Source organism: Sorex araneus, chromosome 1, assembly GCF_027595985.1.
Source record: "Sorex araneus isolate mSorAra2 chromosome 1, mSorAra2.pri, whole genome shotgun sequence".
Taxonomy (NCBI): domain Eukaryota; kingdom Metazoa; phylum Chordata; class Mammalia; order Eulipotyphla; family Soricidae; genus Sorex; species Sorex araneus.
This window is the reverse complement of record NC_073302.1, coordinates 166,672,788-166,685,870: the sequence shown is the minus strand read 5'-3', so window position 1 is coordinate 166,685,870 and position 13,083 is coordinate 166,672,788. Positions and strand designations below refer to the sequence as shown.

The window sequence follows — 13,083 nt, the reverse complement described above, 5'->3', positions numbered from 1 at the left end:
CTCCTTAAAGAGTTCAGAATTCCACTCTCACCGTTCCGCTATAGAGACAATAAACTCTCTAAATGACCTTTTCAGGTCTCTCAGCCACACAATCTACCCTGCTGATATTCCTTAATATGACTGCTATGTGGCAATTCTCTGGGGACAGACTTTCCTCACTATGAAATGATGAATCTCCAGAGCCAACCTGAATCCAATGTATAAAATTAATTAACAGTCACTCAAATCACTATCTGTGGTTCAGACTGAGAAAACTGATCTATTTTCCATAAGGAAACCACACACTCTTATCACTGTCACCCCAAATGTGCCCCAAAAGTCTTCTCCCTTTTCTCATCAATACCAATCACAGAAAACTACATTCCAGATTTTCCAGGAGAGAAGAAAGTACAGACCCCGTGTTCAAACTTCAAGGTGTGTATGCTCACAGCACTACCCTTTGAAAACCTGCAAATCCCTTCAACACGCATGCAATGTATGTATGTGTGAACACTTGTGTGCACATGTATGTGTGTGTTTGTGTGGGTATATATGTATGGAGAGTATTTAGAAAATTCCTTTGGACATTAAAAAAGTGCCTGCTCTATTTAGATTAAAAATGTCTGTCTCCAAATATCTATATCTAATTTGTTATATTCTGGAAATCAATTACCTACTATTTGCTATGCTATTTCCAAGGCTCCTTTTATTGTTACATGCATACATAGCTTTTTTGCTGCTTTGTAAATCTTTTGCAACTGATAACGAGATACACAAGCATTCTCTTAAAGGCCTTGGACTAGAATGATGAGGACACTGAGACAGTGCTACACACCTGACTCCCGACAGGCACCGTCTCTACTTTGTATCTGACTCCATCTTTGACCACCAGCTGCCTCTCTGCATTTTCAGTAGTCGGCAGCTGATCCTTTTGACTGGATGAGATTAGAAATCCAACAGCCACATCTCCAAATGTCCCAGCATGCCGAGTCACGTTAATTTGGATGGATCTACTAAGGTTCTGCGCAATAAGTATTGACTGGTTATCTGCATACAGAGCGAACACTCCATGTGGGTCATCGTTTGCAGAAACAGAGAAGCGAGTGATGCATTTTTCTAGATCCAGTTCTGCTCCTCCATCTACAGAAGTAAGCTGGATCACATAATCTTCCTCTACCTCAGGTGTGTCATCTGGTAGCAGGTGAACATCAAAGCTTGCCTCACTCTCTCCATCAGAAATAGTAAAAAATCCTTTTGTAGAAAGAAAGTCTCCAGTAATGTCAAACTCACTACTTAATTCCCAGTAGATCTAAAATAGAAAAGGGGAAAAGTCCAAGTTATTTAATTCTGAATAATGAATGAAAAATCTTTCACATTAGTTTTCCTTCACAATATACCCCAAAAAGAATGTAACTGTGCATATTATATTCAAAGTCAACCACTTCAAGTGCTTAATTAATATAGAAAATACAGTAACTCAAATCATTAGATGCAGCTTGCAAGATTATAGATTAAAAATCTATTTTTCACATGATTGAATAATAATATTTTAAATATATATAGAGAAGCAAACTGATGTTAAAACATCATTTCCATAAATACATAGGATAATGAAACATAGTGTCTGAAGATGAAAAATAAGTATATTATCTGACTAAAATAGGATTTGGTTTTGACTTTTTTCCTATAGGTAGCGGCAGGCGGGTTTGCCACACCTGGCTGCTCAGGGCTCACTCCTGGCTCTGCACCCAGGGTGCACCCAGGTGGGGCTCAGGGGACCATATGTGATACCAAGGATTCAAATTCAGGCTAGCCACATGCAAAGCAAGTGCCTTACTGCCTATACTATCTTTTTGGTCTCCTGTTTTTGTATTAAATTAAGAAGAAATAACTAGGGCTAGAGAAATGATACAGAGATTAGAGTCCTTGCCTTGCATGTGGCCAATCCTACATCAATTCCCAGTATTGTATATAGGTAATTCCTCAAAACAGAAGTCGAGTAGCACCTGAGCAGGATTGCATGTGGCCCAACCCTCCTCCCCCCCAAAAAAAAAGAAAAGAAATATCTATAAATTTTGAGAATAAAGAATTTTTTAGTATTTTTTTCAGCACATAAATAACTTTGATTTACTTGATGTGGGTGAGCAATATCTGGTCTACAGGCCATATGAGGCCTGCAAAATTCTGTGGTCTGGCTCTGGTATATGATAGGACAAACATCTCATCAACTATCCAGTTCACCTGTCCATATTATATGGCCCAAGAATGATACTGTAAATATCCAAATGGTCCTTTCTCCATTCCTCTTTAGACAAATAATGATCTACTTACAAGAACACCCCCTAAAATTGTCAATAAATACCCGAATGCAACCTCTGAGAAGACAAATTATATTAAGAAGCAAAGCCTGGGTGAATATTTAAAAATTTACCAAAAAAATTTAAAAAAATAAAAATCTACCAAAAATAAAACCACTGAGAGATTTAAGTAGAAAAAGCTTGATGTTACACTAAGCAATAAAATTCAAAGTATTTTCAGTCATACTCTTCAAGATTAAGTGTGAAGAAATTCCTTTTAAGAATTTGCAACTGACTTTATTTAGAAAGACAACAGAGACTGATGAGTCTTAGGAAAGCCGAAAGATGTTTCTATGAATATTCCCTAAAAAGTCATGACTCTTAAGTTTTTAGAAGACTGGAGCAGTTGTTTTCTTCTTCCCAACTGCATCTGTTAGAAAAAAATATCCCTCCACTTCAAATAATTTAAAGTAATTCCTTATGTGTATGAGTGTATATGTGTAGTGAAATACTACATAATTTTTTACAGAATATTACAAAAAGAAAGGTGAGGTCTTCTATTACAGTGTGAATGAAGCAAGAGGCTGTCATGTTTTGTGAAATAAAGGAAGACAAATAACAGATAACGTCGCTCATATGCAGTATATTCAGGGGGATACGGAAGGAAATAGACACTAATGATATTCCTGGACTTGAACTAAAAAACTGAAGTTGCCAAACAGTGGAGAATGGAGTCTGGTAAGGGGGTGGGGGGGCAAGGGAGCTAGAACTGACATCAAGACCATAGTGAAGGGTCTGGGGCACTTTGGTTGTGGCAAAGGTGCAGAAACATTGTACACCAAAAGCACAAATATTAACACTATTACAAGACTGCTACTTCAACAATAACAATAATAATAGTAGTAGTAAATTATACCGTAATCTCCCCAAAACTACCCTTCACTCTCTGGACAGAGAAAGTAATGATTAGAGGTCCTTCCAAAGCTGATGGCTCCAAATAAGTTTTCTGAGATAAAGAGTCAGGAGCAAACTGAACCACTCCATTCGGATCACCAAACTTTTGTATCTAGAGATAGAAACAGAGAGCTAAATGAATGAGAGATATAACATGTATGCATACAAAGATACTATCCAGCACACAGATACACAGATAAGCTAAGGAAGTAAAATATCATAGAAAGTATACTTAAATAAATACACTCTACCTAGCTACCTGACTTTATCTTTTGACCTTTTTTGGTTTGAGATCCATTTCTGGCAAGGCTCAGAGATTACTCCTGCCTCTGTGCTCAGGTATCATTATGTAGTGTCTGGGACTGAACCTACTTAGCCACATGCAAAGTAAAAGCCTTACCCACTATTTTATCTCTCCGGTGATAGTTCTGTGACTTTCAAAAGACCTTCTTTTGTCATATCTATTTTTATCAGAAACAAGGGTGTGCTTAATCCTGAAGTATAATAGCAATATGGTCAGAAACTAAGCTGAAATTTGTAGAATCCCTAAAGGATTATGTCTGAAGTTAGCTTTGCTTGCTTCGTGCTTCATTGTATTTAATCACTTAACACTAACTTCTTCCTACTCATAATATAAGGTGGAAAGACGCAAAAGTACCATAATGGATAATATTTGTGTGTGTCTACCTGATATGCTATAGTCCAACTGTTCAAATACTGAGCTTGATTTGCTATGACCATATTTTATAAGCATAATCAATATTTACTAATAATTAACAGTAAGATTATTCTCAAAAATGTGGTAAGCCTCGTCCAAACAGTTGGAAGAACTTAGAGACAAAAAACTGAAGTTCCCTAGAGGAGAAATCCTGCCTCGGGACTCCAACGTGGGAGTGAACTTGAGTTTCCGAGTGCTGGTCTGCTCCATAAGCCGAAACTCAAGACCTTGACTTCAGGTCTGTCCTCCTCTATGTCTCATTCAGCCCCGCAATCAGGTGAAGGATGAGCCTATTCTTTCAACCTACTTTCTCGGACTCTACAAAGTGTCTGACCCTTCCTTCCCCTCGATTCCTCCCCAGTAATTTCTGGAACATATAGACCTAGAGATTCATATTAAACATGTTGAATTTGGGTCCAGTCTGTTGCTTCGCTATGGATTTTTATTTTTAAATTTAGTAGTTTAAAAAATTACTAATGAACACAGTATGTAATAAACTAACATAATAATTATAAAACTCTGCCTATTGAAATTATTATGACTTATATTGGTTATATACCCTTCAATGCAACATAAGCCCAGTAAGAGTTAACAGGTATAAATGCAGCTCTTATTTATTTATTTATTTATTTATTTATTTATTTATTTTTATTAGTGAATCACCATGAGTTACAGTTACAAACTTACGAACTTTCATGTTTGCATTTTGTTTATATCCCTCCATCAGTGCCCAGTCCCTAAATGTAGCTTTTTTGACTCACTGATTGAATCCAAAATATTGCAGAAAAGTAAAGCCATACTTACTATTAATTTAACATCTTTAGCTCTTGGGTCTAATTTGGCTTCTCCTTTCACGAGGTTAAGTTTAATGATGAAAGTCTCTTCCACCTCCACTTCTTCATGAGCATAGATGGTCAGAACTATGGTTCTGACTCCACCTTCCCCCTCTCCAAAGTAGAAGGACCCACTCACTGGGTCGGCGATGTCCCTATTGTGTGGCGGCAAAACTTCCTGAGAATTAGGTCCTTCTATCTCCCAGTTCACCTATAGGATGTTTGGTTTTTAAGAGACATACCAGTCAAAAAGAGTTATTTTGCAAACTGTGATGTTAGAAATATATAGACATAAATGATGATTACTCTGATACTCTTTGCAAATTCCCATTTGTGTTTTTTAAATAAAACAAAATTTGTATATACAAGTACATACCTATATAACTTACATTTTTCAAGGATAACAGTGTTATCCAGAGAGATGTTTCAATGGGTTGAGTACCTTCTTTGCATTCTGGGGGCCCCAGTCTGATCCCTAGCACTCTAAGATCTCTGGAGCACAGCTGGCAGTAACCCCCCCACCACAGCCCAAAGCTGGAAGTAGTCCCTTAGAACCACAAGGTGTGGCCCCATCCAAAAAAAAAGAAAAGCAAAGGATAGCAATGTCTAACATAAAAAACAAATTCTAAGTTGCGTGTGTATCAGACATTGCCTTACTGTTTTTGCACAGCCTTATGAATAAAAACCTACTTGAATTAGACAACAAATATCTGTGGGATATGCAATCTCTTCCATATGCACTTAACAAATTGTAGGTGTAAAGCAAATAAAAATTGAGAAATTGTTGTAACTTCAAAGCATTTTTAATATTATAATTCATGCACATTGCACCTTTCTATAAATCTTACATTCCCTACTTATCATATCCATAAAGAAAAAAAGTAGGCACTCTTCAAAAATTCTTAAAATTTTACTTGTCATCATTTATGAAGTTACATTAGAATTAAAATTGATGCTGTTGATATATAAACTTACCATCCCGTCCATCAAAGTGCCCACAACAACCCACTGTCTTTACATCTCTTCTAGTTTGTCCTTCTTCCTGCCATAATCTAACAACCCCCACTCAAAATTAGTTCTGTATTCCAGTTTCAAGGGCGTGTCATTATACAGTACTGTCTACATTCTTATTTTGACATTCCATACTCATGCTTCCCTGATTATACACTGAAGCAAAACCCCTAGTCTTATCAGATCACTTCCTTTCATTTTTAATTGTTCCAGAATCTCAGTGAGCATAGACACCAGCTCTATCTTGTTCACTAATTCTCACTATTCAGAACAGGGTATGGCACATGAAAAGCTTCCAAAGAACACTTGATGAGGGGCTGAGGAGATAACTCAAAGGGCTGGAGTACGTGCTATGTCATAGAGACTCTGAGTTCACTGCCTGTTACTGTACAGTCCCCCGAGCACAAAGTGTGGCTCAAGGGGCTCCCAGAAACACGTTGCATCACCAGCCCAGACTGATAGGCACAAGCACCATCCCTGAACCCCTGTGCATAGTTCGGGAGCCCTGCCTCCAAAATATTGTAGTGTTCATGATGCACATCACGATCCCTTATTTAATTTTTAACTTGCTTGATGGAGTTCCAAGAGAAAGGCTGTATTCTTCCCACATTTGTTTTTTACTTCACGGGACTTGGAGGTTACTTCAGATCTTTATTGGTAATCAATAAATATTATTTGATTGTCAAAAAGGAATCTGAAGAATAGGAAAATCCAACACCATACTCAAATCTACCAAAAAGTACCTGAGTCTCTCCCAGGAGTCCTCCAGTCCGCTCCAGAACCAAGGATAAAGTCATTGTGGAACTGGGATTAGGAACAGAAACACTGCTTTGATTGAGAAATCGGACCACGCCGAAGGGAGAATCGCTCTTGACGATTGTGATTCTGCTCACAAGGTGGCGCCCGAGGATCGCTCCACCAGCAGCTCCCACCAGCAGCACTTCAATGGGCTCAGCAAATTCACTGCAGTGCGAGAAGAAGCCATTCTGAGCCTGACATGTTGAACTGCTTCTTAAATCCAAATCACTGTCATTTTCCAAATTGGTCATACGTATTCAAGGCAAAGTATCACACAGCAAGTGGTAAGAATAGGGTGTTCAGCTAAAAGCATGAGTGAACAACTATACTATGTAACCTGCAATAGTTATTAGTCTTTCTCCCCGCTCCTGCTTAATTGCCAATATACTAAGGAAATGGACTGTGAATGTTTCTACATTCTTATTAGACTTTTTGAATCTAGAGAACAAAAAATATTTCCTCTATTTGAGAACAATGACACATACATCACAGTGGGTATTCCAGTAACCTTTTCCCTATTAAAACACTAATATGCCCAAAATGTCCTACTTGTTTCCTCATAGGCACATGTATTCAAGTATACTTCACTTTACTGAGTTTTTTTTTAAATATTCTGTTCTTTTTAAGTGGAAGACATGTGGTAACCCTGTGCTGAGTACATCAATCAATACTAGTCTGTCACTTCACGGTTAGATCTGTGGCAGATTTACTTAAGCAGATATACCATGACTGATACATAATGCTGCTGGACACTTAACTGACGATACTGCAGTTAGGTGTCATTAGATTTGGTCAATGACAGACAACATATGTAAAGGTGGTTCCACCAGCTGTCTAACTCTATAGATGGAGTAAGTCCTTTAGATTCATGTCACACGTAACATTCACACAAGGATTAAATCACTTACAGATGCATGTCTCAGAACATACACACTGCTAAGTGATATATGATTATATAATGCAAATGTAACTTTGAGATGCATTGGGGAAACAAAAAATTGCAAGATTACAATGAACTAGAATCAAACCCAGATTATCTCCAAGATTTACCTGCAATCTAAAATTTTATTAGCAAACCAAAACATATTTTAGGATTGAAATTCAATGCTTATGCTTTATATGTGCCAACAACACTTGCATCATCACTAAATTACCTTTCATCATCATCGACAATGGAGACATTTATATAACTTAAGTTCTGGCCATGCTGAAAGGTGACTGAATTACCATGCAGCACATAATCGACACCTCCAGGAACTGCAGAGGAACTCTGAGAGATGAAATCAGCTGTCACCAGGCCATAAGTACCATGAAGCCTAAGCACTGGAATCATGATCATCCCGACATCTTCTTCCACTGTTGGAGGAAGTAATGAAGTCATTTAGTGCAATGAAGCAATTGATGCGGTGAGCATAAAAGCATTATGGGAAATTTTCTGTCTCCAAAGAAAGATACATTCTTCTCAACTGCACATGGGAATACTGTCAAGGATAAACGATACGTTGGGCCATAAAAGAAGTCTTAAAGGATTTCCAAAGTTTGAAATCATAACGAATTTCATTCCCTCCACAATGATATAAGACTAGACAAGTAACAAAAAAGAAAAGAGAAAAATCTTAAAGTTACAGAGATTAAACAACAAGCTCTCGAATAGCTCTTGGATTGATAATGAAATCAAAGGAAAAATTTTAAATGTACCTTAAAAACAAACAGATAAGCTATCAGATTCTAGGACTGATTATATGGCTATTGCCACAAAAGCAACCATAAGAATGATGTTCCAGACTAGGGAGGTAGCACATGGGGTAAGGACACTTGGTTTGCATCTGACCCAGGTCCTTCCATAACACCAAGTGGTTCAGACATCATTACTGGATGTCACTGGAGGCCCCTGAGGAGTACCGGGTGTCTCTGCTGTCTCCCAAGTACAGCCAGAGTGACTCTGGGGTCTCCAGCCCCACGGCGTCCACATAGCACTGCTTCCACAGGACCTGCCATTGAGCCGCCAGCAGCTCGAATCCTGGGCATCACGGGAGTGGACTCACATCCCCGAGCACTGCCTGAGAATCACACTCAAACTGAAGAAAGAAGTTTACATTGTATAGGACTGCATCCAGAAACAAAACTGTCAAGTAATTTATCCTTACAGAGGAAGAAACTAGAAAAGGGAGGCCAAGCAAAGCAAAACCAAGAGACGAGGAAGGAAGGAACTAATGAAAAGTACTGGGTAAATAAAGTCAAAATAGATTTAAAGCCTCAATATTAAATCCAAATTCAAAACATATGTAGAGGAAAACAGATATAACCCACCAGGATATTGATCTGAGGTGTCCTTAAAGATTTAAGTCATTAACAAAGCAAATGGGCAAAAACAAACAAAAGGGATTATAGCAAACTAAATCATTTCTGCACTGTGAAAGGAACTACAGCTAAAGTAAAGCCACTCTGAGCCAGAGCAATAGTACAGCAGGTAGGGCGTTTGCGTTGCACGTGGCTGATGAGTTCAATCCCTGGAATCCCACATGGTCCCCCAAGCACCGCCAGGAGTAATTCCTGAGTGCAGAACCAGGAGTAACCCCTGAATATTGCTGGGTGTGACCCAAAAAGCAAAAAAAAAAATTAAAAAATAAAATAAAGCCACCTTATCAAATAGAACAAAATATTCTCATTCCCTACAATTGACAAAGGGACATCTACCATATATAAAGCACTTACAAAACTCAGCAACAAAACAAACATGGAGATAAATGCTGAAGAGATATTCACTGAAAGAAAATATACAGGTGGCCAGCAGGCATATGAAAAATGCTTAACATCAGCAATTATCAGACAAATGCAAATAAAAAGCAGAATGATAAATTACTCATGTCAGAGAGAATGATGACCCTATATTAGAAAGTTTGGAGGGGACTGCATTTTAGATGCCCTCCAAGGACCATTGTGTATGGCTCTGTAAATAGTCTCAGAGCATCAATTGGGAGGCCACAATGAAAATAAATGTCTAGAACAACCAGTGCTGGTGAGGATGTGGACACAAAGAGACCGCATGAATTGTTGCTTGGAATGTAAATCGGCCCAGCCTCCATGAGAAACAATATGGAGATTCCACAAAAACTAAAAGTAGACTACCATCTTATCCGGAAATTCCACTCCTCTGTTTCCACACAAAAATGATATGCACATCTGATTTCATTGCAGCACTAGTTATAATAGCTAAAATACAGAAACAACCCAAGTGTCCACCAACAGAGGAGTGACTATAGACGTTAGAGATCCACAATTAAATTTAACTCAGTTATAAAGATAAAATCTTTCCATGAACTACATAAATATAACTGAAATGGGTTATTCTAAGCAAATAAGTCCAAAGGAATAAAAGAGATGATAGAGGATCACACTTGTATGTCGAGTAGTTAAAAAATACAAAATATTATAAAACCCGTCAGATTCTGCCAAAAGAAATGAGTTTGCCAACAGAAAAGGTAGGGTTAGAAAACACAGACAAGAAGGGGACTAGAGAGTCCTTAAAACATGTAAAAGTAAATTCCATATTACATAGTAATAACACAACTGGAAATATAAATTAAGTATATGAAAACACTAGCTTAAGAGATATGTGCACCTCTATGATCATAACAGTAAGATCGGAATAGCCAAAACAAGGAATCAACCAAATGCCCAACCACAGATGACCTGATACAGAACCTGTGGACATCTAAACTCAATAGAATACAACTCTTGTCATTAAAGAAAAAGATGAAGTCATGAAAATGAGTACAAAACTGATGCATAAGAATCTTGAGGTGATTATGCAAGATGAAGGAACTAAGAACATAAAATATATACATATATATGTATATATACTTATATGTGAACAATGAATAATGAAAATAACTTAAAAAATAAAAATAACTATATGCTCAGTGTAAACCAAGGTGGTTACCCTAGAGAATGGAGAAGGAGATAAAACTATTGGTAGAAGGCATCTTTTGGAGGAGGCGGGGGCACAGAAATTTTTCATTTACAGAAGGTGAAGCTAAACTCTTGAGCTCCCGTAATGTTATAAACAATCATAAGTCAATAAAAGCAAATAAAATCAACTTCAGAAACTCTTTTAAAATATTTTCCCAGGTTCTTTATTAATTTCTTAGTGATCATCTACTTATCAACAAGGTTCTTTTTTAAAAAAAAGTGCATAAAAACTGCCTATGCTATTTTAAAAAATACTATGAATACATATCAGATGGGCTGGAGCAATAGCACAGCAGTAGGGCATTCTCCTTTCACAAGGCTGACCCATGTTCGAATCCTCCGCCCCTCTCAGAGAGACCAGCAAGCTACCGAGAGTATCACGCCTTCACGGCAGAGCCTGGCAAGCTACCTGTGGCATATTTGATATGCCAAAAACAGTAACAATAAGTCTCACAATGAGAGACATTACTGGTGCCCGCTCGAGCAAATCGATGAGCAACGGGATGATAGGGATGACAGTGACAGTGACATATCAGATGGAATTGTTTATACATGCAATGTTAAAGTCCACCAATTGTCCACCTAGTATGTATGGAAAATATCATAACTTTTTAAGGTGAATTACAGTTGTCACAAGTTGGAATTAATAATGAGCATTATGTGAGAATTTAAATGCGCTATTAAATCATTAGCATTGGTATTCTTTCTCAGTGTGCTATGAAACAAATAAATGATACTTGATGTATTGATCATATTAAATGAAAGTGAAAATCACTTAAGTGTGTGTTCTAAAGAAAACCCATCTGGGGGCCGGAGAGATAGCACAGCGGGTAGGGCGTTTGCCTTGCACGCGGCCGACCCGGGTTCGATCCCCGGCATCCCATATGGTCCCCCAAGCACCGCCAGGAGTAATTCCTGAGTGCAAAGCCAGGAGTAACCCCTGAGCATCGCTGGGTGTGACCCAAAAAGCAAAAAAAAAAAAAAAAAAAAAAGAAAAAAAAAAAGAAAAACCATCTGGATTTCAGCTGAAGCAAAGAAATAAAAATAAGCAAAATTGGGGGGCTGGAGCAATAGCACAGCAGGTAAGGCATTTGCTTTGCACGCGGCCAACCCGGGTTCAATTCCCAGCATCCCATATGGTCCCCTGAGCACTGCCAGGGGTGATTCCTGAGTGCAGAGCCAGGAGTAACCCCTGTGCATTGCCAGGTGTGACCGAAAAAGAAAAACAAAACTGTATTATATATATTAAATCTAAATATATATTATATATTAAATATAATTCTATTCCTATGTTTTTAAATCTATATATATAATTATATTACTTCTTATATTCCTATGAAATCTACTAATGATTTGAAAATATGTACTTCTTTGGATTTCAATTTATCTTCAAGTTCTTTACAAAATGCATTTCTTCTTAAATGATACTAACCTCTTTGTACTAAAATTTTTAATAGAGTTTACATTAACTATAGCTAAATAATACTGTACTTTTACACAAATCATAAATATGAGACTAAAGTCATTCCAAACATGGTGACTCAAACAGAAAGCAGAAGCAGAAACAAAATTCCAGTTATCATTTACTCTGGTGAAAAAAATGAAGTATGGCTCAAAGTAGCTATCGAGTAATGTTCTAGAAACAGACTTCCATAACTTATTACAGTAAGCCAATAAACATCAGCTCCTAACATGACTATTATTATTATGTTTTTTGGGTCACACCTGGCTGTGCCCTGGGCCTATTCCTGCTCAGAGATCATTGTTGAGCTGGGGCTCAGGGGGCCCATGTGGTGTTGAGAACAGACACAGGGTCAGCCACAAGCAAGGGATGCACCTCAACCGTTACCTTTGCTCTCTCTCCAGAAAACATCTATTTTACTTATTCACATTAAGGGGTGATGTGATTTTTTTACAAACTCAAAACAACTAGATAACCAAAGAATTTTAATAAGAGCAAAAAAGGCTGGAGAATTACTTGCACAGAGAAAATAACATGCTTATTTTTTTATTTACTTTTTTTGTTTGTTTGGGTGCCCACACCCAAAAGTCTGTAGGTCTCACTTCTGGCTCAAGGGTCACTCCTGGCAGGGCTCAAGGGACCATATGTGGTTCGGGGGATTAAAGACTGGTACGGCCACATGCCTGGAGGTGCCCTGCCTGTTGTACTATCACTCTAGCCCCCATATTCTTATTTTTAAAGACATATGCAACATATGCTTTTAGATACAATAAGAAAAGCAGCAACCCAAGGGGGAGAATAAAGTTAAATATTCTGCTTTCTGCTCCTACATGAGAGTATTCACGACCTTAGGCAGGGATTAAGATCTGTTTTGAGAAAAGATTATCAGGAATACAGATACTACCTACACGCTGTCCAATAAATCATTACAAAGTTGAATCACTCAAAAGTGAATATTCGCTGATTTTGATCGCAAAAAAATAAAGTACTGCATTGTAGATAATATTTACAATGTTTAAAATACAAACTTTACAAAAATTATTTCTATATTATTTTAAA

At 37.6% G+C, this 13,083-nt stretch overlaps 1 protein-coding gene across 1 annotated transcript in view; it reads right to left on the bottom strand.

Moving 5' to 3' along the window:
- The window catches only part of ADGRV1 (adhesion G protein-coupled receptor V1), a 534,581-nt gene that overhangs the window by 344,254 nt on the left and 177,244 nt on the right, over positions 1–13,083 (bottom strand). Inside the window, exons 66-70 of the mRNA XM_055138625.1 lie at positions 7,745–7,946; positions 6,536–6,755; positions 4,753–4,992; positions 3,193–3,342; positions 815–1,288 (exon numbers count right to left, since the gene is read on the bottom strand). Coding sequence (XP_054994600.1) covers positions 815–1,288; positions 3,193–3,342; positions 4,753–4,992; positions 6,536–6,755; positions 7,745–7,946 — 1,286 coding nt within the window. The remainder of the gene's footprint in view (positions 1–814; positions 1,289–3,192; positions 3,343–4,752; positions 4,993–6,535; positions 6,756–7,744; positions 7,947–13,083) is intronic.